This window comes from Panthera leo, chromosome D2 (assembly GCF_018350215.1).
Source record: "Panthera leo isolate Ple1 chromosome D2, P.leo_Ple1_pat1.1, whole genome shotgun sequence".
Lineage (NCBI taxonomy): Eukaryota > Metazoa > Chordata > Mammalia > Carnivora > Felidae > Panthera > Panthera leo.
In genome coordinates this window covers 26779244-26806688 of record NC_056689.1, presented here as the reverse complement: position 1 = coordinate 26806688, position 27445 = coordinate 26779244, and the positions used below count along the sequence as shown (strand labels likewise).

Sequence of the window (27445 nt, the reverse complement as noted above, 5' to 3'; positions counted from 1 at the left end):
TGTTTAATCCACAAGTAAGACTAACAAGTACCTTCAGTTTTAACTAGCAGGAGAATGGGGTGGGAGGGGTGGGATGAGAAAGGGAAGAGGCAAAAATAAAAAAGAAAAACAACAAAAAGAGAGGGAGAAAGAAAAATAAAGAAAATATAAAACATACATGGTGAGATTGCACAGAGAGGGTATAACCAAGATGGAACCAGAAAAGAGGGAGTAGAACCAAGAGACAAAGTAACTGTATCTGATGGGGATTTCAGAGTGGCACCAAGGTGATGAGGTAGGCCAAGATCCCTAAACTGGGGCTTCATCCATTTGCAAACAATAGGCTATGTGAGATCAGAGATAAGGTAGAGATGTGTATTTCAACCCAACACAGGATTAGCCAAGAAGAAGTATCATTCCATGGAAATAGGGAAGTCCAATTGCCAGAGGCAATATGACATGTACTTGTTCATTGATAAAATAGAAACTGCAGGAGCTCCTGGGTGGCTCAGTCAGTTGAGCTTCTGACTTCAGCTCAGGTCATAACCTCATGGTTCATGAGTTTGAAGCCCTCATTGGGCTCTCTGCTGTCAGTGCAGAAGCCACTTTGGATCCTTGTCCCTCTCTCTCTCTGCACCTCTCCCGCTTGCACTGTCTCTCAAAAATAAGTAAACATTAAAAAATTATTTAAAAAAAATAGAAACTACAGCAAGAATATATACTCATGCTTCCTAAGACTTTCTTCTTATGTGGGTGATATGGAACTTTGTTTCCAAGAACCAGACTGTGACAGGAGGCCCCCGTCTCGTAGTAGAGTATAGTCTTCAGAATTCTCAGTATAAGCTGCAGTGCAAATGACTTGACTGCCTTTACTTTTGTCCAGTTTGGCCCAGCAGAAACCTCTGTAATTCCACCAGCCTGGCCTGGCATATCTCCACAGTTAGTTACCATGTGCATGGCTTAATGATGGGAACATAACCTTTGAAAAGAAAATTAAATCATGAATCTCACTTTGGTGATACTCAGGAGCTATCTGAGTATGTGCAAAACTAGAAAGGATGCCCAAGCTTTGCTCTCAGAAGACAGAGCAGAACCTACAATTCCTAGCCCTTCAAGTATTGGCCATGCTTCCAAAAATAGCAGCTATGTTTAAAAATAAATTGTCCTTTTGTTCCTTGACTTTTAAAAAAATATATAATGTTTTCTGGTTTTCAATTTGAATTCGCCTTTAAACTTTAGTTCTTTGCTGTTAAAAAAACACCTAAAAATAATTCCTGTTGTCTTTACTATAGCATCTGTGCTTACAGGAATAAACTGTTTTTAGTTGTTCTTTAACTTACATAATGCTTCCTTCTCTAATATCCAGTATCTAAAGTGGGGGGTAATAAAAACATGTGATTATGGTCATTTGTAGTTTCTATTTAGAACTAACTTAGAAAAGAAGGAAGATGAATTATACATAAGTATATGTTTAAGGTATCTGTGTGCATATTTAAAAGTTTTAGAATAAAATAGTGTTTTATGATAACCATTCATAGCTGCCTTTCAGACGCTTATTTAAAGGCAAAATGTCCTTTGCGAATTTGACATTTGTTTTGAACCTTTAAAATAAATATATTCTTATTTCTGGTTCTTCTCTTTCATGCCTTCTGGTAACCTACTGTTTGGTAATACCTAATAGAGGCAAGACGACAACATAAACTTCACAGCTTTGTATACTTTTATTTGCAACTGGGATAGGGAATTTATTAATTTTTCTCTTCAAAACATGTATTTTTTTAAGAACTAGGATATGTAAGTTCCTGGCTTGTCTTCCTACTGCTCTCCCTGGGTCCATATGTTCTGGGAAACCTATGCATGAATTATCCATGGACCATTCCTCAGTAAGTCTATAGCCTCTAGTTCAAGAACTAAGACATACATATACATAACTCTAAGGCAGAAAGGGGTGACAGTCTCAAGAAAGGTACTATAAGATGGCAGAAATGTTCTGAGGGACTAAGTTGGTATTTCCTGCTTTAGGCAACTGGAAAGACTTTCTGGAAAAGATTACGTTTGAGCTGTGTGTTTAAATGGTAATCTCTAAAGCGAGTCCGTAAGAAAATACTTGAAATTGTATTTATGTTTGTTATCAGAAATGTTAACAATTGTATTTTTACCAGTATTTTATGTATGATTGACACTAATACTCTCCTGCATACTTCAGACAAGAGAGTTCTACAGCCTAGGAAGGTTGATTATGGTGCCTTTACTTGTTCAATAGCTTTCAACTATTGAACAGTTAATATGTGCCTGATTAACTGGATTTATGAATTATACCATATAGCTTTAACTAAGCTAAACTTCATTCAATTGGATCTGTTTTTAAATTTTTAGGGAAAAAAAATGGATTGAGGACAATTAAAAAAAGAAGCCCAAACAAAGAACAAGATGTTAGAGTTGGCAATTCTGTTTATTCTTAGCAGGAGATATTGGTCAGCCACATTACAAAGTTAAAATCAATGACGATCTAATAAAAATTGACAAGAACTGGGCCAATGAAATTAATTATCAAGAAGAATGCTTGAAGAATGGATTTACATTCTCGAATCCTCATGTTAAATTTCTCCTTAAGGGTGTATATTGTGTCTTGAGATTGTTTTTAATGACATTATCATTAGAAAGATATTTAAAATAGTGTTTTCATCTTTAATTGATCTCTGTATAATTTATATTTCTATATGTCTTTTATAATAGGCCTAATTTATTAGCACACATGTAACATAACTAAAATAGGGAAAGAGAGGAGATGAAGATAAAACGTGTTATCTCATTCTACGCTTGACAGAGCAGACTGAATAAGGGCCCAAAGTAACCTATTTGGCTAAAACTATGGATGTTTTGCTGTTTAAAGCAGCAAAAGTTCAATGTGAAGAGGGGATGGCTTTAGAAAGCCAGCTCCTACCATAAGCGTATTTAGCTTTCTTGGAACTGATCTCATGGAACAGTCACCATCTTAATGATTTTAGCCTCTGGGAAAATGTCATTTTTTCCCATTGGGGAAAAAAGTTCATTCATCTTCAGACCGTGAGCCATAGAAATGAATTCTGTGAGACTCTCTTGAGAGGGGCAAATTTGGATTTTATTCGGAGTAACCATCATCCTATCATATGGCCATTGATTTTCTTGTTTCCTATGACTTTCTTCCCAAATAACCCCCCCATTAATTGGAGACCCTGTATCTCACATTTTAAGGAATATTTTCAAAAAAAGGAACACTGGGGTTCAGGGAGGAGCTCTGGGTAGGAGAGAAAGCCAGCCATCTCAGTCAAGTTCAATATGCTTGCATGCCATCATTAAAGTTTTCAAAAGAATTTCAGGAAACCTTTGAGGCCTATTTTCAGAAACAGAGAACTGGCAGGTCTTGACTAAAATAGACCCCCATAGAGAGGGGTGGAGGAGATCTGTGGTCCAATGCAAACTGACACCTTGACCCTAGGCACTGCTGAGGCAGCACCAAAGCACCCATGCCTGACAAAGAACAAAAAAGTCTGGAATGTTAAAAAAAAAAAAAAAAAAAAAAAAGAGGAAGTTAGAAAAAGGAAAATCTAAGCCCTGACATTCTTTTCTATCCCTTTCTATTGTAATTTTGGTTTAATAAGAAATAAATCATTAAGCACACAGTTCGAAACTAGGTTATGGTCCTTTGAATATAGTTCATTCTGATATCAACATGTGACCCTCGAGACTGAGCCCTCCAATATGAAAGCAGATCCGAATGACTAAGTATGGCATGAGTCTATTTTATTCCCAGGCAAGAGATTTTGAGGGCAAAGGCCAGCACACACAGACAAGAGGGTGGATCACACAGCTGGGCTGCATGGCTAAGGTTTTACAATGATATTGATTTAACTTCTTCTAATTGAGGAACCATTCAGGATAGTGTCTCCCAGAGCATTAGATAAATAATTGGATATCATGCCTGACAGAGGGAGAAAGTAAAAAATAATGTGAGTCTGAACTAGAGCAGATTATTTCATTCATATTTTAAAACCATACCCTTTACTTTAAAGAAATCAACTTTGGGTCACTGCACAATAAAATAAATTCAATAAAGCATATAAATCAACGGAGAGCAGCAATAGTGGCACATTAACATGAAAACTAACTGCATAAAAGAGTGTGTATCGAATCACGCTCCATCTGAATAAGCCAATTGAAAACGGCAGACTTTGTAATATCTTAAAACTTAATAAGCTGTAGCTCCATCTAACTGGATTAGGGAAGGGAGGGAGGCCATCCCAAAGATCTGCTGGCAGTTTTCCTCATCTAAGAAGCAATGAGAAGGCCAGATACTGGTAGCAAGCTAGACCCTTAAACCAGCTCTGCATCCAATCTATGACCTGTGGTAAGTCTTTACTGACTTTCGTGCCCATATATTTTTCTTCAACTGGACCATGATAACATTAGGCTGTGACTAGATAAGAAGTGAGTTGGTATGTAGGCTTTAAGGAGGTCAAATGCAAAATAATAAAAACTAAATTATATTATTTCCATAAATTGAAGATGATTATTTTCAAAGCCCATAAAATTTGGTCTGATATTAAAGGAGCAGAAGCAGCCAGTATATCACAGTGGTTTAAGGGAAGCTGGAAAAAATGCCCAGGCTCTGTAAGAGATCATGTACATGATTAATGCTGAAGCCAATGCCAACAGGAACAAAGAGGAACTCCCGCAGTCAGAGAGTGTGATTGTATTTACAGTACATTGGCTTTGATTAATGTGCACACTCAGAGAAGTAATGTGTGGAAGGCCAGAAGAGACCTGTTTTCAAATGTTGGTGCTGAGTACAGATTTTCCATTATGTCCTGCAAGGGTATTGATGACTAAAAATTTAAAAGTCTTTTTTGTGGGGGAGAGGGTGCCAGAGGGGTTACTTTCCCATGCATGTGGAAACATATAAATGGATTTCCTTTTAATGCTCACTACTCATAAGAGTCTGGAGAGCCACCAGTGGGAAGTTTATCCCTTATTTCAGTTTCAATAACCAATTACTTCCAAGAGGTTTCTTATGTGATTTTAACTCTAATGGTCTCCCTAAATGACCCCTTTAAGTATACAGTGGGTATAGTTTCTGAATATCTAATGGAAACATATTCCAGAGTTTTCAAAGCCTGTAGGTCCCAAAGAAAAAATGACTACATGTAATAATCACCTGAGAAACGTTCTGCATCTACCCCAGAATAGGATTCCTTGTCTCCTCTTGCCCCAAGCTAGAGTCTGATGTGCTTTCAGTGGTTGTATGTATTTCCTGTGTAGGCTTGGGAGGAAAGAAAGACATGCTAAATTAATGTGTAGTGGATGAGGAAGGAGAGCAGCACCAAGCACATGAAGTATCTCTTCAGGTAACCCCGGTTTTTCCAGATTTCCAAATTTCCCCAGTCCCCACTATTTGATATCAATTGTAAATAAAGGAACATATAGCTAGCAAACCATTAAGAACTGAGAACCTGACACTTTCACTGGCAGTTGGAATAATACAGATCACGTAAACAACCAACCAACGAGACAAACAAAAAACCATCAAGCTGGAGAAGCAACCACCAGACCACTGTCAATATGTTCAGGCTGATTTGATCTAAGTCCAAGAAAAGAAGTAGCTCTCTACTAGGAACCAAGTCTGACTACTTGGTAGTGACTCATGAGGACTGTGGTAGACTGAATGACGGCTCTCCAAGATGTCCACCCCTAATCCTGTGAATCCTATGAACCTGTGACCGTTACCTTCTATGGCAAATGAGACTTTGTAAATGTGATTACATTGGGGATACTGAGATGGGAAAATTATCCTGTATTATCTGCGTGGTTTTGAAGTAATAGCAGAGGTCCTTACAAGAAAGAACAGGACGTCAGAAAGAAGAAAGCCACTATTGTAATGACAGAAGTTGCAATTATAGTTATGCGCTTAGAAGATGAAGAAGCCACAGGCCATGGGATACACGTGGGCACTAGAAGCTGAAAAAGGCAAGGGAATAGATTCTCCCCTCAGAGCCTCCAGAAGGAACCAGCCCTACTGGTGCCTTGATTTTAGTCTTGTGAAACTTATTTTGGACTTCTGACCTCCAGAACTGCAAGATAATAAATTTGTGATGTCCTAAGTCACCAAATTTGGGATAATTTGTTACAGCTGCAATAGGAAACTAATACAAGAATTCTGTGTGAGGAAGGATTAGCAGACCAACTAATACAAGATGTGATTGCAGTTGTAGATATAGAGGGAGCAGTGAGAATCAGCATCCATGCAACTACCAACTCTAGTTTTCCTTTAGGTCAGTACAAGAATGTCCTTGTGTTGGGAAGAATAGATAAGTGTGGCAGTATGTCTAAGATGTTTATGATCTTTACAAGTGATATTAAAACAACCTATTTAATTAGTCAAAACTGGGGCTGAGGTCAGTAGAAAAAACTTCTACCAATAGACAACAATTTTCACCAGTGGTAGAATTCTCAAATGAACATTAATGGCTTCATTTTTAGTTCTAGAACTCTTCTGATGGTCAATCCCACCACTAGGCTGTATCTCTCTCTGAATCGAAAGTCAAAAGTCCAGTTGAGAGAAAAAAACACAATTGTGACTTTCTTTTTGTTCCCCTTACATGCATCTGCTTTCAGCCCCAAGGAGAATGAAAAAAAAAATTTTTTAAGAAAACAAGGAAAAGACAAATGTCATGATGCTGATAAAAGATATGTAATAAAAAAAGAGGTTATTTATTTCATAACTTTTGGAACTAGTAAGATAGACAGAATATGATGCCTTCATAAAACTCCACTCAGAAAAAAATGCCTAGGAATCTCTTTCTCGTTCTTTTGTATTTCCTTACAAACGAATGAAGCCTTCCACTGAGTCAGAGCTATCCACTGAATTTCAGTGCTTCAAAATGAATACTAACAGAAAACCTAAGATCATGCTTCCACCTATATTATTTCCTTTTAATTGGCTCTGAAGGTAGTAATGCCTTTAACTCCTTGCTTTTAAATTTAGACCAACCAATATTCATATACCTTGAAGAAAAGTTAGGAAACTTTGACCTTTTAGGCTTCTTCTTTTATTTTTTTGTTTTTGTTTTTGTTTTTGTTTTTTTTATTTTTTTGAGAGAGAGAGCACGCAGGCACACCCACACACAGGTGCATGTGCACAAGGGAGGGGCAGAAGGAGAAAGAGAGAGACCCTAGGAGGCTTCATGCCTAGCACGGAGCCTGATGGAGGGTCTGGATCTCATGACCATGACCTGAGATGAAATCAAGAGTTGGATGCTCAGCCAAATGAGTCACCCAGGCACACCTATGCTTCTGTTTTCTTATTTAGAGTGAAGATAACAGATTCTAGGAACAGAATGAACACGTAAGGTAGCATAACTTGTGGTATGCACAAGTATCCATGATCTGATGGCTACTCTTAAATTTGTGGAGTGAGGCACAATGCTGGGTATGAGAATCAAGTGAGAAAATTGAGCAATTTAACAGTTCCAGGAACAGGCTAAGCATACAAAATGTTTTTTATCATGTATGCTTTCAGTATAAAATTATACAAAAATAGTAAAATCTTCACACTTAGGAAGAATTAGATAATGTTTTCTGTTTTATTAAAGAAAAAAATAAAAACATCTGGTTAGCAGACCTCTTTTTTGCCTATAACTTAAAAACCAACTTTACTAAGGAAATGCTTCATTCTAATTCTACTTCTGCTTCCACTTAGGCATTTAGTGTTTTCATGAAATCACTTCATGAAATCCTTCTCTAAATATTATAGTCTGTCTAAGATTTGATACAATGCTAACAAGTAGAGGGTAAATTAGGGAATTTGAGGGCTGAACAATAGAGAAAAGTTTTATGCCTCATTTTTTTTTTTAGAAAACCAGTTTTTAGGTTTGGTAAAGGGAGTTCCTACTTCCTACATGCACAACCCCCCCCCCCCACACACACACAGACACATACAAACACATACAACAATATCAGCAGTAGAGTCAGCAATAATTATAACAATAATAACTCAGTGTTTTCTCCAGGTCGGTCCCCAAAAGGATCTCTAAAATAAGCCCTATGCTTGTTTCATAAACAAATACAAGATTGAACATGAAAGACTATGATTACCATGCACAAACTAAAACTCATGTAGTTTTTATTTTTAATAATAGGCCATCTACATTGTGATCATTTCAAAACAAAAAATAGAATTGGTGTTCTGCCCAGGCAGAGTATATGTCTCATAATCTCAGCTGTATTGGTGAAGAGCTTTGGTACCTTCCCAATTTTTCTCAATGACCTGGTGACATCCAAAGTACCCTTCACAGAAAACACAGACTTCTGTGGCTAAAAACAAAATATAAGATTTTAGCATCCCTGGGAGTATGTACAGAGGAAATGCTAAAAAATGGATTCTGGAATACAAGTTGGAGTGACATTTCTTACCCTGATCCCTAAAATCTACTGTGAGATTCCCATTTATTTCTCAAGTCAGATATGTGGATGCAGCGGATCCAGCACAGAGCTGTGAAACTTTAGGGAACAGGCTATCTTGTAGGTAGAAGACCTGGTTCTTAAATGGCTATGTGGTGTATCAGCCACGAGCCCACAATCCACCCCGACTGTGATGTGAGATAAGAATGAATTTTATTGTGTTAAGCCACTAAGATATTTTGATGTTACAGTAGTTAGACTACTCTGAATAATATGGAACGAGAGGAGCAGAAGTGAAAAAAAAATGTATACAATTCTCAGACAATATTTCCCTTCTTTCATGGGGCAACACATTTTTCCAAATTGAATCCCAAAGGTTCCTTAGTGTATTAATTACTCAGGATGATTGTTAGTGAATTATTCACTTGCTGATTTTCTAAGGACTTTTCTAGAGTCCTCAAAACTTGAGAATAACACTTTATAAGAAAAAGTAACATGCAGAGGGAGAGAGGTGCCTAATTAAAATTTCATGATTGAATAGTAGAAGAACAGTGTGTCCTTGCTTGAGTCTGGTACCTCTCTTTATCTCATCATTTTTGGTGGCTTTCATGATAATTACTTTTTTTTTCTTTTGTATCTAATTTCAGAATTACAAGTAAAAGAATTTTGATGGTACTCTTGTAGAGCTAAATCACTTATCTTGGGAAGTTTATACTACCAAAAAGATGTCACCTTATAAGGAGTTAAAGAACAACCTTGAACAACAATAATGACTATGAACACAGAGTTTATGTGTGTATATATTTTATATTCTTATGAGAGGATATTATGACCAAGGTTATGCAAAGCCATATTGTCATCAGGTATAAGAAAGAACTCAATTGAATCAAGTCTGTTCATATTGTGTGTCAAGTACTGTAATTTTTAAATAAAAAAGGCAAAAGAAAATTTTTTAAACATACCATTATTCACAAAGGGATGAGGACAAGAAAAAGTTAACATTTGCTGAGCATCTAATATGTGCCAAATATTGTGGAAAATGTATGATTTTATTAATCCTTACCATGTGGCAAGTATCACAGGCCTTTTAAGGAAGAGAAAATAAGCTCAGACCAACTGTTACTTACCCAAGGCTATATAGCTAATAAGTAGCAGTACTGGGAAGCAGAAAAAATGTATTTACCAAGTCTATTTATTTCACTCTATTGCAGCACCAAGTTTGAGTGTTAGAATTAAATGAAATAACTATGTCTAAAGCTACGATTGTCAGATAAAAGTTCGATTTCTTGTATTATAAATAGACATCAAAATGCGATCTCTCGTCTAGCATGGCTTATGTAATGGTTGAATTTGAATTTGGTGTTAAGAATTCAAGGAAAGAGGGCTGGGGGTACCTGGGTGGCCCACTGGGTGAAGCTTCCGGCTCTAGATTTCAGCTCAGGTCATGATCTCATGGTTCATGAGTTTGAGCCCCGCATCCAGTTCTGCACTGACAGCATAGAGCCTGCTTGGGATTCTCTCCCTCTCTCTCTGTCCCTACCCTGTTCACAATGTCTTTGTCAAAAATACATAAACTTAAAAAAATTAAAAACAAAGAATCCAAGGAAAGGGGAGAGGGAGGACTGACACTGATCTAACAGAAAAAAAGTAGTAGTATCTCGAGAAAGAAATCCCAGGAGTTTAGTCTACTAAACCATTTTAATCATTGTCATGACTTTAGAAGTCCATGTAATGTTAGACATCTTTATTTTGTTGGGACTAGAAGACAGATTCAGGTTATCTTCCTTGAAGCCATTGTGCATAAGCCAGTCCCTCTTGGTGGACCTCTCAACCACCCAGCACCTAAATCTAATCTGTGGCTTTGCTTTCTATTGCATTCATGCTAACTGCCATCAATGGCTAAGGAGATCTTTTTAATATTTTCCATATATTTATTTTATTACTTTTTAATTGAGGTATAATTGACATATAACATTGTATTAGTTTCAGGTGTTAAAAATGATTCAATATTTGTATGGTGAAATTATCACCACAATAAGTCTAGTTAGCATATTAAAATTAATATTTTAATTTTATCCTAGTGTGTTTTATTGAAAGAAGTAGAGGATAGTCTTTAAAAGCAGATTCTGTGGCCAGTTTGCCCGAGGTCAAATCCCACCTCCAATACTTACTATCTGTGTAACTTAATAAAATATATATTTAACATCTCTCTCCTTCAGTTTCCTCATCTGCAAGATAAGGATAATAATAATTCTAAACTCATAATGATCAGATCATTTTGTTTATGGAATAACACCTAGCACACAGATAATGTTAAATGTATTAGCTACTATTATGGAGCAAAGTATATACTATCATTGTTTTCACCTATTAAATGAACCACAACATCTCGAGACTTACGCTTTTTTTTAATTATTTTTTTTAACGTTTATTCATTTTTGAGAGCGTATGAGCGGGGAAGGGGCAGAGAGAGGGAGACACAGAGTCTGAAGCAGGCTCCAGGCTCTGAGCTGTCAGCACAGAGCCCAACGCGGGACTCGAACTCACGAACTGTGAGATCATGACCTGAGCTGAAGTCGGACACTCAACTGACTGAGCCACCCAGGCACCCCGAGATTTATTCTTTATGAATATCAAAGGTGAACAGGATTAAAGGGATCGTTTTTGACCTTGAAAAGAGGAGTAATATTATGTTATCAAAAATGTAGGGGCTACAAAGTGTAAACTATATAATGAAGTATTTTTGTTTTCTTTTTAATCAGTAGCAGAAAATCCCAAATCATTTCATAGATATTTTCTGTCCCTGAAAAGACAAAATAAGTCTATAAAACTGACATTTTCTCTTCTTAAACCAGATCCCTACTTAATTGAACTATTACCCATCAGCTGTATCATCTTATTTCTTGTGCTAATCCAAAGAGAAAGAAGGGAGAGGTGGATGACAGAAACAGGGTGAGGATGGGGAAGGAATGGGAGTCAAGGTTGGGGCAGCGTCAAAAATGGCTGAGAGGTTTATGTTGTACCAATAAATCAAGTTTCAAAGGTATCCCTTTCACTTGTCTAAAATATTTTTCCATGGCATCAACATTGCTGGATTATTGCAACATTTCCCATTATACCTTCTAAACATATAGTTTAACAATTAGTTGGCAGACTCCCTTCTCTGGGGCTTGATCTGCTCTACTTTTGGAAAAAAAAATTATTATTGCAACCACTATTTATCAAAGATTTCTGGCCTCCAGTATCTTTAAAATATTTCTGAAGTTTATCCCATCCTCCTCTGGGTATCCTTCTCTGTAGGATCCAAACTCAATGATTTAAGACACAATTTGCTGACAGGAGATCCTGAGAACCCATTATGAAAATGAAGGCAGCAAACAACCTTTGAATGTATTTCCCAATTTAAAAAGCCTTCATTACGTAGCACATTTCAGGCTGGAATGTTAAAAAATTTATCATAGTTTCGGTAATTGCAGCTTCCTCTGGAAGCTTGGCATGATGTGGAATCATTTGTAAAATGCGTATTTTGTTGGGCCCTCAGTAGGAAGTTTGCCAGGCAATACATTTAATTAGGAACATGAAGAAGAGAATAATTGTGGTCTGTCATAATGTATTACTTTTAAATTCCACATGTGTTTAAGATAGTGGTCTCATAATAACACATGAATTTAAAGCTAAAGGCAATTTGCCTTTCATCAGTCCCAGGTTTTTATATGGGGAAATATATTACTTTGACGGGGAAGAGTACATTAGATGCAATCCTTAGATGTAACTCTTTGACCATTGTTTAAGCTGCAAGAGTGTTAGCTGCTCTCCTTAGAAGCAACTTTTGTCCATTTTAAGACCTTGAAAATTGATACCTTGCCTTGCAAGCTTAGACAGCTTTATTTAACTTTCTCTAGAGATGCACAGAAATAATGAAACACATTGCCTTTCTTGAAGATAACCATGTACATAACATCTAGTTCTGGCTGATGCATTAAGTAAATTTGATAAGAGCAACTCCAATTTTGTAATAATTAATGTCAATTTAAAAAAATTACAAAACAACCTCGGTCAGCATATTCAAAGAGGAGAAGTATGGCAATAGCCATATGCTGAGGCCAGGTTTTCATTGTGTTAAGCATGCAGTTCCATGTTTTCAGGAAAACTTGCTTATCGTGAATTTTAGAGGCAGTTTGGGGTGTATGGAACAGTTACATTCATGTATGTAGTCATTGTTTTTTGAGGAAAGAGAAGATAGAAAAATATCTCCTTATGTTATCCCACTCAAAAAGTATAGGAAGTTCACTTCTTTCTTCTCCTACCTTGTAAAACCATAAATGAACCCAACTTTTATTCCATAGCATTAGGAACCAAAATTAAAGTAACAACCACAATTTGCATTGTTGAATGCTTATTTTCCTTAAAGCCATGTTCTGATCACTTTTTAGACATTAGCTCATGTAATCCTTAGAAAGGCTCCACGTTGTATGCATTCCTATTACCACCAAGGAACCACGGGCACAGAGTGGCTGTTTATCTTACTCGACTTATACAAACAGTGAGAAGTGGTCTCTTTTGGAAATAGTCCAAGACAGTGGGACTCCAGATTCATACTCAATTACTATTATATTACAATTAATTAATTGTGGAGAAGACATAATGTGGTAAAAATGCAATGCAATTAACTGAAAGACTGTTAAAAAAATTATAAAGAGGAAGATTAAAAAGTAGCCTTGCTGATGAAAGCACAATAGTGCATAAGCAAGTGTCAATCTCAAGACTGAGGTTTACTCTAAAAAACACTTGGGAATGAAGATCAAATGGAGTCCAGCTTCTTGGCAGTATTTCCTGAATCTCAACATAATGGGACTTCTTTTGTTTTTCATTTTTCATTTAATTCTGATGTCTAATTTGTGCCTTTCCAAAACTGAAGTTTGTAAAGCAAATGGCCAGTATTCTGGGGTGCAGATCTCATGTGTGTGTGTGTGTGTGTGTGTGTGTGTGTGTGTGCATTTGTATTTGTATCTTAGCATGAGCCACTGAAACTAACATGTATTATTTTGCTTTAAGGGGCAAAGGACCACTAAAACATACAACTGATGTGATTTATGCCGCTAAAATGATATCAGAATCAGGATCAAGGATGGATGTCCTTGCTCGGCAGATTGCCAACCAGGTGAGTCCTTTACAAATGACAAAAGTCCATGCTAATTGCTCTCTACCATGAAACACTGATTAAAACAAAGTTGGATTTTTAACTTCATCAGATTGCTTTTCCCTAAATTATTATGTCAAAATCTTATTTCATAATTAATACACAAGTACTGGGCAATTCATTCTAAGGAAAGTTAATTATTTCTTAGGGCATTATTATTATTGTTGTTGTTTTTATTATTCATAGTGCTTTATTATTTCTTAGATTTTTGAGCTTCAAATATATTCAAATTACTTAAAACACCAGCTTTTTGAGTTTCAAAAATATATATGTAATATATATTTGAGTTTCAAATATAAATAAATTCAAATTATTCTAATAGGCTGTAATACTCAATGTTAGTATTTTTTTCTTAATACCTTATATTTGTAATTTTTGCTCTTCAAAATCAATACCTTCCTAAATTCTATTATGTTATGTTTCAGCGTTAACAATATATTCTGTCATTCTGTGTAAAAGACAAGTAGTAATTAGTAGAACACTAAAGTGAATACATAAAATGTGGAAAGCACATATGCCTTATGGAGACAAATGCTAAAAGTTTTTAAACACTTAGTTTCCTTCCTTTCTTTTTTTGTTTGTTTTATGTTTTAAATATTTTTAATAGAAGGTAGTTGATATACAGTATTATATTTGTTTCAAGTGTACAACATAGTGATTTGACAATTATATATATCACAAAATGCTCACATGATAACTATCACTGACATCTGTCACTGTACAAGGTTATTACAATATTATTGACTATATTCCTTACGCTATCCTTTTCATCCCTGTGACTTATTTATTTTACACATGGAAATTTGTACCTCTTAGCCCCCTTCACCTACTTCACCCATTCCCCTAATTGTCTTCTCTCCAGCAACCACCAGATTGTTCTCTGTTTTGTTTTGTGTTTTAATTTTTAAATTATTTTATAATTTTATTTTATTTGTTATTTTTGTTTGAAATATAATTAACATATAGTATTATATTAGTTCCAGGTGTACAATATAATTTTTCAACAACTCCATACATTACACAGTTTATTTTTTGAGATTTTTCATGTTTTTATTACAAGTTTCTAAGCAGCAGGGGTGCCTGGGTGGCTCAGTAGGCTAAACATCTGACTATTGGTTTTGGCTCAGGTCATCATCTCAGAGTTTCATGAGTTCAAGTCCTGCATTGGACTCTGTGCTGACAGCATGGACCCTGCTTGGGATTCTCTCCTTCTCCCTCTCTCTCTGCCCCTCTCCAGCTCATGCTGTCTCTGTGTCTCTCAAAAGTAAATAAATAAACCTTAAAACAAATTTCTAAGCAGGAGCTATATTATTAATTACCTTTTGCCAAACTTTAATAGAAAAATCTGTCGATTTCTTTAGTTAATATGTTGAGAAATCCAATTAATATTTCAAACTGATATATAGTATTACTTTGTAGGTTTTATATTACTTACCTTCATAATATATATTTATTTCCCTGTGGGAAAAAAGCACTTTTCCTTTTGGCTTTGCAACTATTCTACATTATTTCTTGCCTATTACTTTGAGGGAAACTTTATTGGGCTGCTTCTTATTCAGTCTTTTTTTTCTTTGCCTTTTGAAAAACAATTAGCTTTAAACTCTATTATTAGATATTTCTGGATATAAGGGAAGGGAAACAAATAAAGAATACGGAGGCAAATATTTTTAAATATTTATTGAATATACATATGTTTTAAATATCTTGCTACTTTAAGCTTTCTAAACATCTTATGAATCTTGTTAGTATTTAGTATTTAGTATTTACAGTTAAAAACAAACTTCTCCTAATATAATTCAAAATACAGTATGAATAAATTATTGAAGCCCAAACCCACCCATGGTTTTCTGTATTTTAGAATTTTATTGCATTCATTTTATGAGAGAGACCAAATAGTAGTGGAATAGGTGAAACATAATGCATTAGAGAGATTTGTGTGTACTGATAACTTTTTAAATATTTAGTGCTTCCTGCCAGTGTGCCTCTGTTTTTTTTGGAATGCAGTTTTCAAAGTTCAAATAATTGTGTCACTAGGAAGTTTCGTTTTCTTATATTGATCTTCTTCTTTAATTGCATCAGAATCACCTAGCTGTAGGTACTTTTATAATGTAGCTTTATTACATTATACCATTGTTTTTAGCTTTATTCAAATTAAATGGAAGGAAGTAAAAGTATTCTCTCACTTCCCACAGCTCTTACATTTTAAAAAAAGATTAAAGAAATTGTCATTGAATAATGAAGAATTACAGATGACCCTCTTTGGCTTTTTCCACTTCATATAGGAGAGTAGTTTCAAATTAATTACTTTTGTTCTGAACAAATAGGATTCTGAAGAATCAAAATTGAGAATTATGAGCCTGATTCTTATTATCGAGATCTTCTGGGGAGATTGTCTATGATTGTGCTTCTGATGTTGTTTGATAGATTAACAAAAAAATTTTAGACAGAAAATAATATCTGAAATTTATTGTGGAATGCATATGAATAATATAAGCAAAGCAATTTTCAGTGTCTGTGTATTATGAAAAATATCTGCTGGGATATTGGTTGTTTTCTTTTGTGAACAACCTAATTAGTTCCAATTTTTTTTAACATTTTTTTATGATTCTTTCTAGTCTATTTACTCTACTAGAGTGTCATAAGATCAAACACCAATCAATTTTCAATTCCACCCAATATGGACATATATCATAAGTCTATATATATATAGTGTTAAACCAATTTAGTTTCATTCTCTAAGGTTTCAGAGTCAAAGTTCATGTGCAGAGAGAAAGAAATGAAATCACATTAATTAGGGTTTCTAATTCTATCTACTTGGACTTTCTTTTTCCTTTTTTTTTTTCCCACCTTTCTTCTTTGTCTTGCTTCCTTGAACATATTTGTTGTGTGTAGCCAAATACAATTTACTACTCTAGCTGTACCCTAATTTGCTGTTTTAACATCCAGAATTCTGACGTAGGCTCACTTGTCCCAATCAGCCAACATCTCTTGGGCTTCAGAAGTATCTACCTGGTGTGGTAGGTTATATAAGCCATTCAAGACTGTGTTGCTTAACTTTTGTAAAACTTTGGTACAAATTCTATCTCCATTAGGCAATATATTCCTAAAGGATGGGATGTTGTTAGCTATCAAAATTCTTTTTTTTATAATGTTTATTTATTTTGAGAGAGAGAGAGAGAAAGAGAGAGAGAAAGAAAATGAATGGGGGAGGGACAGAGAGAGAGGGAGCCACAGGATCTGAAGCAGGCCCCAGGCTCTGAGCTGTCAAGCACAGAGCCCGACGTGGGGCTCAAACTCACAAACTGTGAGATCATGACCTGAGCTGAAGTCAGATGCTCAACTGACTGAGCCACCTAGGTGCCCCCTACAATTCTTTTTTTTATTTTTATTTTTTTTAAACGTTTATTTATTATTGAGAGACAGAGAGAGACAGAGCATGAGCAGGTGAGAGGCAGAGACAGGAGGAGACACAGAATCCGAAACAGGCTCCAGGCTCTGAGCTGTCAGCACAGACCCCGACACGGGGCTCGAACGCACAAACCAAGAGATCATGACCTGAGCCGAAGTCGGATACTCAACTGACTGAGCCACCCAGGCACCACTCCCCCTACAATTCTTAAACATGTTCCTCCTGAATAAAGAGAGTAACAAATGAGAGAGAAGCACCCTTCTTACAAATCGAAAATTCCAGACTCTTAGTACACATCTCTTTAGATTCCTCAACTCTACACTGTAATTCATCATGTTAAACAGATATTCTAAATTAGATGGATTGGGTAACACCTCACAAGGTAGGAAAAATGCACAGATCTCAATTAGTTACAGAAACTGTATATTCCAAATAAAAAGAGAGGAACAGGAATCAAAATAAAATAAATATCTACAAAAGTGTTTTGCATAAGAAGAGGAAAAATTAGACTTTCTTACCACCGAGTGCTGTGTCTGAAGCCTAATCCTCCTTCACTGTAGTTTTGCCAAAGTGAAGATATCCATAGTATCTGATGGGTACTCCCACCTAAATATAACTGAACACAATTAAAATGAAATTTTAGAGTTAAGTATAATGAAAGCCAATGCTAATTCAAGACAAGATGACATTTAAAAAACAAGGTAAAGAATTACAGCCAAATCATACCCAATGCATTTAACTATGAGCAAACAATTGACAAGTATAATTTATACTGATATTTTGACAAAATATTGTCGGTGGCTAGACTCATTGGAATTATTTATTTGCTGATGTTATGAGAGTCAAAAATGTATTCTAATAAAAGTATACTAAAAAGAAACTTCTGAAGCATTCACCATAACATTCTAACATGTCGCTTAAGAATATAATTTCTATACAAATCAAAACCACACTCAGATATCACCTCACACCAGTCAGAGGGGCCAAAATGAACAAATCAGGAGACTATAGATGCTGGAGAGGATGTGGAGAAACGGGAACCCTCTTGCACTGTTGGTGGGAATGCAAACTGGTGCAGCCACTCTGGAAAACAGTGTGGAGGTTCCTCAAGAAATTAAAAATACACCTACCCTATGACCCAGCAGCAGCACTGCTAGGAATTTACCCAAGGGATACAGGAGTACTGATGTATAGGGGCACTTGTACCCCAATGTTTATAGCAGCACTCTCAACAATAGCCAAATGATGGAAAGAGCCTAAATGTCCATCAACTGATGAATGGATAAAGAAATTGTGGTTTATATACACAATGGAGTACTACATGGCAATGAGAAAGAACGAAATATGGCCCTTTGTAGCAACATGGATGGAACTGGAGAGTGTGATGCTAAGTGAAATAAACCATACAGAGAAAGACAGATACCAAATGTTTTCACTCTTATGTGGATCCTGAGAAACTTAACAGAAGACCATGGGGGAGGGGAAGGGAAAAAAAAATTACAGAGAGTGAAGGAGGCAAAGCATAAGAGACTCTTAAAAACTGAGAACAAACTGAGGGTTGATGGGGGGGTGGGAGGGAGGGGAGGGTAGGTGATGGGCATTCAAAAGGGCATCTTTTGGGATGAGCACTGGGTGTTGTATGGAAACCAATTTGACAAGAAATTTCATATATTAAAAAAATTTAAAAAATAAAGTAAAAAAATAAAAATAAATAAAGTTTAAAAAAATTTAAAAAATTGACATACAAAAAAATAATACAATTTCTAGATGCATTTGTGATAATATTTGTATTTTGATGCTATTATCTACCTGAAATTCATTTTGAGCAGAGATGTTGATACTAGATTTGTTTTCCAGATTAATGAACTTTATAAAAATAAATGCATAACAGTTTCTCAGGAATTTAATAGGGATAGATACTCAAGTATATTATGTTTGCATCTTTTTTATTGAAGTATAGTTGACACACCAGGTTACATTAATTTCAGATGTACAACATAGTGATTTGACAACTCTATGTTACACTGTGCTCACTACAAGTGTAGCTACCATCTGTCGCCATACCATGCTATTATAATACCATTCACTATATATTATACTTGTAACTCTGTTTCCCTTCTATTTCATAACTGTAAGCTGGTATCTCCCACTCCCCTTCACCCCTTTTGCTCATCCCTCAACCCCCGTTCCGCTGGCAATTATCAGCTTGTTCTCTATATTTATGGTACTGCTTTTGCTTTTTTTTGTTTGATTGTTGGCTGTTCTTTTTAGATTTCACACATAAGTGAAATCATATGATATTTGTCTTTCTTTGTCTGACTTATTCCACTTAGCATACTACCCTTTAGGTCTATCCGTGTTGTTGCAAATGGCAAGATCTCATTCTTTTCTATGGCTGAGTAATAGAAACCTCAGTTTGCTAAAAAGCAGTGGTGATAGGCATAGCAAAGAAGAAAAATGTTCAACGTGTGCTGAGATTCAAGGGGTAGAATCATCCCAACCAAATTAGTGACTGACCAAACTTAACTGATGAGAGAGAGAGAGAAAGCACTCTTCATTGATATGGTTAATAGAGGGGAAAAATAGTAGGCAAGATGGATATGAGATAGGTGAGGATTTTACATGTTGAGTATGAAATTATGAGACAATGAGATGGACTGGGCAAATCCAAATGTATCTTCTGAAGACAGGGCTGGATGATAAGGATGTAGTAACTTGTGATTTTGTGATAGTTGAAGCTGGAACAGCGTGTACTATTGTCCAAGAAGGTGAGACTTAAAAGATGCCCAAGAAGAAAAGCTGAGAATGTCAATGAGGCAGCACTGAAAAAGTTTTAGAAGTCATGGTCACAAACAAGAAGAGACAGATGGGATTAGTGGGTTGAGGGAGGGTTTCTGTTTTGAGGGACATTATGTTGATAGATTAAAGGATAGAAAAATGAGACATTAAGAGTGTAGAGAAATATGGGATCACTGGTGATCTGTGACCCTAAGGAAGGTGAAATGAGACAGCCTCTGGGCTAGAGTAGAGGTGGAGAAATGAACCCCAAGGGAAGGCAAAGGTCCTAGGCTCAGAGCCCTTTGCTATCACTGACTGCTTGAAATTTCTGTTCTAGAACTTCACAATGACACCTAATACTTTTTATTAACAAGCTTTGCCAGCCTAGCAGAATTTAAACTGCTGTCTGTAATTGCAAAAGTCATTTTAAATGTGTCTTAAATAAAGTTTATACTCGAGTATGGGCAAAAAATTGCTAAGCTTATGGCATAAAGATCTTTAAAAGTATTCACTTTGCTAATTCACTCTTAAACTCCAAACCAAAAGGTAATAAATGTTTTTTTTTACTTTTGCTCTCATCGCTAAATGTTGTATTCTATACTGGTACTAAGCATCTTGCCAGAAGAGTGAAGGCTGGTTTAACGTAAGAAAACCACCTAGGCTGACATGCCACCTGCTTGCGTGTAGTAAGTGTCCCAGTGGTTAACAAACGAACAAACAGACAGACAAAACAAACAAAAAAACGTTTAAAAAAATCTATGCGTTAAAATGCTCACCAGATGCCCTGGTCAACATATCCTGTCATAATAAACTAGGAAATAATAATCAATGCAGGTTATGATATGCTACCGCTTGGTTTGCCTAAGAGTCCCTAGTGATGTTCTTTTAAGAGTTATTTTTATGCAAATTTTATTTGAAAAAAAAAAAAGGCAAGGTCATGAATGTCCTATAAATTTAGGACCCAAATTTTTCTATCACCCTCATGTAAAAAACTAAAAGGTAGGGAAAATATTAGTTGATTTGGTAAAAGAGATTTGGCCAAAAATAGAAATGCATTCTTAAAGTGGGAATGATTCATTTTCCTGATTCTGCTTCTAGGCAGCCAAAATCGACTCAGAAAGGCTTTCCAAATGTCAATAGGAAAGAAGGCTTTAATAAATTATATAACGTTGAATTTACCGATTAGTATGTTTTTCTACTTCACCCTGTAAGACTATGGTCTTTAGGTGTAACCAAACACTCTCATCAATTCTGGAAATAAAAGGTGGATCTGGGTCAAACAACTTTTAACTTCAAAAGTTGAATTTCATATTTTGGACTCATTGACTCATTGTTTCCTTGACGGAATTACACAATTGTAGTATAGTCTTGAAAGAGTCTCTTGAGAGAAACTACATGTTTTGCTTAAACTTGGGTAATTGCAACATTGGTTATTGGCCAAGAATCTAATTATTAGTTTGCAAGTTCAATTTTATCATAAAAATGTAGAGGTGCTAGTCTTTAAGGAACAAATCCACACTAATCCTAGTTACAATTTACAAAAAAAGAAAAAAAAGGAAGAAAGAAATAAAGAAAGAAAGAAAGTCAGTTTAAGAAACCAATTCACAAATCAGAGTGGCAGTTTATTGTTTATTACATAAATGGCAGGAAGACTGATATTGTTCCTAGACTGTGAAGGTGGGGAAGTGTAGCCAGATCATGTAAGTTCGAATATCAGCTCTACCATTTATTAATTGGACAAGTCAGTTAATTTCTCTGTATTTGAGTTTCCTCTTTTGTTAAATAATGTTAGGACCTACCTCCTGGAGTTGATGATTAGTAAAAGAGTTAATATAGGTAAAGTACCTAGAATTGTATATGACAGATAAAATACACTAAGTACCAGGGATTATCGCTGATTCCATAAATAGGAACAAAGAATAGATAGGACCATTACTCAGTGAAGACAAAGAAAATGGCATTTTGAATAAATGTCATATAAAAGACATCATTGTACAGTGAATGAAATAAAGGTAAATTCAAATCTTTGGACAAATCATATATTCTATCAAAAAGTGTGAAAATGGGCAAAATAACAATATAGCCCCAAATAAAATGGTAAAGTGAAATACTAATGTAGCATTATTCACACAAAGGACATGGCACAGTGTCCCACACATAGAAAGTACAACCAACTTCCTGTCATGATAAAACAAGATGCCTTGCCTTTCATCATTATAGGTAATTCTAAATAACTAATTTTGGTCTTTGAAAAAAATCAAAGTACTTGTTACTTCAGAACAGTGCTGGAGACATAGGGTTCACATGAATTCTCTATTTCCTTGAAACTGGGATGCTCACAGTATTCTGTGCTTTTAAAAAATGTACATCAGGGGCAACTTGGTGGCTCAGGCAGTTAAGGATCAGACTCTTGATTTCTGCTTAGGTCATGATTGCACAGTTCGTGGGATGGGGTCCTGTGTCAGGCTCTATGCTGACAGTTTGGAGCCTGCTTGGAATTCTCTCTCTCCCCCTTTCTCTGTGCCCCCCTCAAAGTAAATAAATAAATAAACAAACCAACATTTAAAAATGCACGTCAAATTCTCTTGTTAGTGATTTAAAATAAAATGGATTTGAAAGCATGTAGATATGGTCCAAATTCTGCTATTACATAAACTTTTCAATCCTGGGAAAATTATTATCCTTTCTAAACTTCTGATTTCTTATCTATAAATTGGGAGAAATCCCTTCCTTTTCTTTCCTCTTCCTCCTACTTCTTTTCTTCTCCTGTTTCTTTCTTTCTTTTTCTGTGTCCTTCTTTTCTTCCTTTCTCCTTCTTTTTCTCCTTCTCCCTCTTTTTAATTAGTCACGGTTTTAATCCTTTTGAGATTTGGGGGATTACCCTTATTTTCTTGTTCAAAATTTGAGAAACACCTTGAATGTCAAGGTCTTACTATTGCCTATAATTATGGATATTATATATATACGTATATATATATATATATATATATATATATATATATATATATATATATATAATTTAAAGTCCAGTTTGTCTGATATAAGTATGGCTACTCCAGCTTTCTTTTGACTTCCAGTATCATGATAGTTCTCCATCCCCTCACCTTCAATCTGAAAGTGTCCTCAAGTCTGAAATGAGTCTCTTGTAGATAGCAAATAGATGGGTCTTGGTTTTTTTTAATCCATTCTTATACCCTATGTCTTTTGATTGGAGCATTTAGTCCATTTACATTCAGTGTTATTATTGAAAGGTATGGGTTTAGAGCCATTGTGGTGTCTGTAGGTTTCATGTTTGTAGTGATGACTGGTATTTTGTGGTCCTTGCAACATTTTACTCACAGAGTCCCCCTTAGGATCTCTTATAGGGCTGGTTTAGTGGTGATGAATTCCTTCAATTTCTGTTTGTTTGGGAAAACCTTTATCTCTACTTCTATTCTGAATGACAAGCTTGCTAGATAATGGATTCTTGGCTGCATATTTTTCCTATTCATCACATTGAAGATTTCCTGCCATTCCTTTCTGGCCTGCCAAGTTTCAGTAGATAGGTCTGCTACTACTCTTGTACTTCCACCTTTGTATGTTAAACACCATTTATCCCTAGCTGCTTTCAGAATTCTCTCTTTATCCTTGTATTTTGTCAGTTTCATTATGATAGGTCATGCAGAAGATCGATTCAAGTTACATCTGAAAGGAGTGCTCTGTGCCTCTTGGATTTCAATGTCTGTTTCCCTCCCCAGATTGGAGAAGTTCCCAGCTATGATTTGTTCAAGTACACCTTCAGCCCCCTTCTCTTTCTCTTCTTCTTCTGGGATTCCTATGATATGGATATTGTTCCGTTTGATTGCATCCCTTAGTTCTCTAATTCTCCACTCTTGATCCTGGATTTTTTTATCTTTCTTTTTCTCAGCTTCCTCTTTTTCCATAATTTTATCTTCTAATTCACCTATTCTCCCCCCTGCCTCTTCAATCCATACTGTGGCCACCTCCATTTTATTTTGCACCTCATTTATAGCATTGTTTAATTCATCATGACTATTTTTTAGTTCCTTGTTTTCTGCAGTAATAGCTTCTCTGCTGTCTTTTCAAGCCCAGTGATAAATCTCATGACTATTATTCTAAATTCTTGCTCAGTTATATTGCTTATATCTGTTTTGATCAATTCTTTAGCTGTCACTTCTTCCTGGAATTTCTTTGGAGAGGAATTCTCCCATTTCATCATTTTTTCTAGTTTTCTGTCCCTTATAAGTTTTGAAATCTTGTTATGTGCTCTGCACCTGTGAGCACTGCTATATTAAAGGGGGGGGGGGGGGGTCATACACACTCCAGGGCCTGGCTCTTCAGGAGGTGATTTTTGGAGACTGTTACTTGCTCTCTGTTGTTGTGACTTTTGTTATTTTATTTCTCTACTCATAGTGATGTTTTGGACCCTCCACCAGGTGTACTTTGATTTGTTCCTTGAAGTAGCCCTGGAAAGGAAAACAAACAGACAAATAAACAGGAAACAAAGACATGCAAACACACATACAAATAAAACAAATGGACAAAACACACACACACACACACACACACACACACACACAAACAGTCCAAAAGCAAAGAAACAGAAACACCAGATTCAAGTAAAGAACAGGGTGGAGGCATTGCTGGGGGAAGAGCATATACAAAGAGAGAAATGACAGGGGCAGGGACAAAGAGAAAGTAAACATGGCCAGGGCAGAGAGACTAAATGGCTTAATCCAGAGAGAGAGAGAAAGGAAAATAAAGGAGGCAGGGGGAAAAAATGAAGATAATGTTACCTAGACAGAGAAACTATCTGGCTTGATTATTCCAGCGAGAGAGAAAGGAAAGTACAGAAGGAGATGTAGAACATGTATCAAGGGAATAGATTAAATATGTCTGCTTAAACAAACAAACAACCAGAGTAACCAGACTAGAGGAGGGAAGAGATAGGAAGGGAGAATATATCTAAATAACAAGAATTGTCCTGGAATTAATCCAGGCTATGCAGCATCACTGGTCTGGATGATACAGCCGTCTGGTTGCACAGCATCTATCCGGCTCCCGCAGAAACGCAGTTACCCTGCACGGAGGGGCGTGGTTTGGTGTAGGCTGGTCCCATCTCCACAATGGGCCCTGGGACTGATCCCTGAGGCCCCGCCTTGGTGTTGGTTGGGTGTGGGGGGCGGGGGGTTGGCGATCCCCCAGTCTCTTCTCCACGACCTGCTGGACTCCTTTCCAGTCGTCCTCACTGTGCTGCGGGTGCAGACAGGGGAGTCCTTCTCGCTCCACTGACTCCCTTGGCCTTGCCTTGGCCAGGATTCAAAGTCCCGCTCTGTGTGCTCTAGCACTGGGGAAGCACCTCTCTGTGGCTCGATTTGTGGTCCTTGCTGGCTTTCTCAGTGCTGCCGCATTTCAGGGAGGACCACCTTTTCCTGATGCGGACTGCGCCACTGACCTCGCTGCTGAGCCCCAGGGGTGGCAGAGTGGTGGACTCAAGCTGGCTTTGTCTTTTCCCACAGCACTCCAGGGAGCAGGCCGCATTCTCCTACTGTGGACTGCGCCCCTAATCTGCCACCGAACCCAGGGCTGGCTCCCGTCCTCCCAAGGTGCATGAACAGGGAACCGGCCCCTCCATAGTTAGAGATAGGATCCTTCTCAGTCCCAGAGTTAGGTTATCCTCTTGTCCAGATCAGTCCTACACTTCCCCAGCCACTCTTTCTCTTCCCTTTGTCTCCCCGCAAAAGGGGATCCCTCCCCTCTATGCCTACTGTGGCCACTTTTCTCTCTCCCAGTTTGCTATCACCCACCTACCTATGACTTCTCAAGTTGTCTCGTTTCTTCCTGGTAGAGTCAGTCTTTTTTCCTCCCAGACTTTTGGGGTTCAAAGTCCTTTGGCTTCAGCACTTCTTTGTTTGAGAGACGCGGGAAGTGCCCGTCTGCCACGTTGGTCCCTATCCACATTTCCACATACTAATGAAGATGTATTTAAAGTGCAAGTATAGTAAATTATCAGGGATTTAAAAAATTCTATTATAATTGCATAGAAGAAAGACCCCAAAGATTTAACCCTGACCATACTGTGTTATGTTGGAAGCGGTCTTCCAAGAAGTTCCTTATGGATGATATTATAGTACAGGAGGCTGCTTTTGGTAAAGAGGCTTAATATATCTCTAAAACACGTATGCTGTTTATTTCTTGGCTCCAGGTAGATATGCTCCTTTTACCTATGGTGCAAATGATTTCTTTTGTCTGTGTAATGTGTAATGATGAAAGTAACAGAAGATAATGCATTGTTTGTTGCAGGTGTTTTCATGCCCATACAAATAAGAAAGGACACACAATGCAGAGCAACGGGTCCTGAGAAATATTCTAGTAATAGTGACTCTAAGTGAAAGAAATAATTGCATTTAAAATATTTCTTTAGATTTACCTAAAATGCAGTCTGAAGACTTCTAACCTTATCATAAACTGAAGGCAATTATTTTATGTACCTTTTCACATTTGAAAATTCCTTTACCATTATTTCCATCATCTATGCTGAAGTAATTAAGGTTGAAACATGAATAAAAATCCTCTCATGGTGGAAGTATATCAGAACCTACATGGGCTGGGGCTGAGAAATGAGGTTCAATGACAATAATGTTGCTGCCTTATAAGGTACCTCCTATGTCAGTATTTATTCACTCTGATCTACTTATTATTTATTTTGCTATTTTCCTTATCTTTTATGCATATTTAGTGTCCAGATCCATCATGCAAACAAGATTTGTTGGCCTACTTGGAACAGATTAAGTTTTACTCTCACCAACTGAAAATCTGCAGTCAAGTTAAAGCTGAGATCCAGAACTTAGGAGGAGAGCTCATCATGTCAGCTGTGAGTATTGCCTGGCATTTTTACCATCACATATAGAAGATGCTTGAAACAAAGCAGCTACACCCCTCCTCACTTCACCAAATCTTTTAGGTCCATGTAAATGAGAATAAACTCAATTGGAGTGTATTAAATTGCATGAAATTAAATTAGCAAGGAATTGAACTACAGAAATGCTATGTCAGCACAACTTGTCTTTATTTACAGATTTTTAGAATGAATCAGGATTTGTAAGCCACTTGGAAAAGAAATAGATATTAATTTAGTGAGAGGTTTTCTGACTTCACAAAGTGTGCAGGTGAAACTCTGAATTGAATCTTGTAATTTATATAAGATAAATGCCTATGGATTTGCAAATCAATGAAAAAATGGCTTTATTACTATTAATTGGTATTCATTTCCCGATTAATCATTTCCATAGCATAGAAATTCAGGCCTTGAAAACTGTTATTTCTATATGTAATTGTAGAAGTGGGGCATGATAGAATATATATGGATTTGGAAAAACTTTCATAAATTCTTTGTTGACCCTGAGTTTCAAACCACTATAAAATGACCATGTTAGAAATAATGTCCAACTTTTCTACTCATCTTTTAATAACAGTAGATCATTTCTCTAGAGTGGGTATGGTAATAAAATAATATTTGATATCTATAATAGTTTCAGTTATCAGTGACTTTGAGAAGGACATGGACCAAGATTGTAAATTTAAGTTAAAGTGAAGCATCATGAATGTTCTAGGAACTTATATTCATGAGGACAAATGATAAC

The 27445-nt window shown here is 36.4% G+C and overlaps 1 protein-coding gene across 8 annotated transcripts in view; it reads left to right on the top strand.

The window, feature by feature from the left end:
* CTNNA3 (catenin alpha 3) overlaps window positions 1-27445 on the top strand; it is a 1696848-nt gene that overhangs the window by 1589129 nt on the left and 80274 nt on the right. For all 8 annotated transcript variants that reach the window (XR_006194484.1, XR_006194482.1, XR_006194483.1 and 5 more), the window contains 2 exons: window positions 13471-13576; window positions 26542-26676. Coding sequence is in view for 4 of the 8 variants with exons in the window: in XM_042908368.1 (XP_042764302.1) it covers window positions 13471-13576; window positions 26542-26676 (241 nt within the window). In the remaining 4 variants the exon portion in view is untranslated. The remainder of the gene's footprint in view (window positions 1-13470; window positions 13577-26541; window positions 26677-27445) is intronic.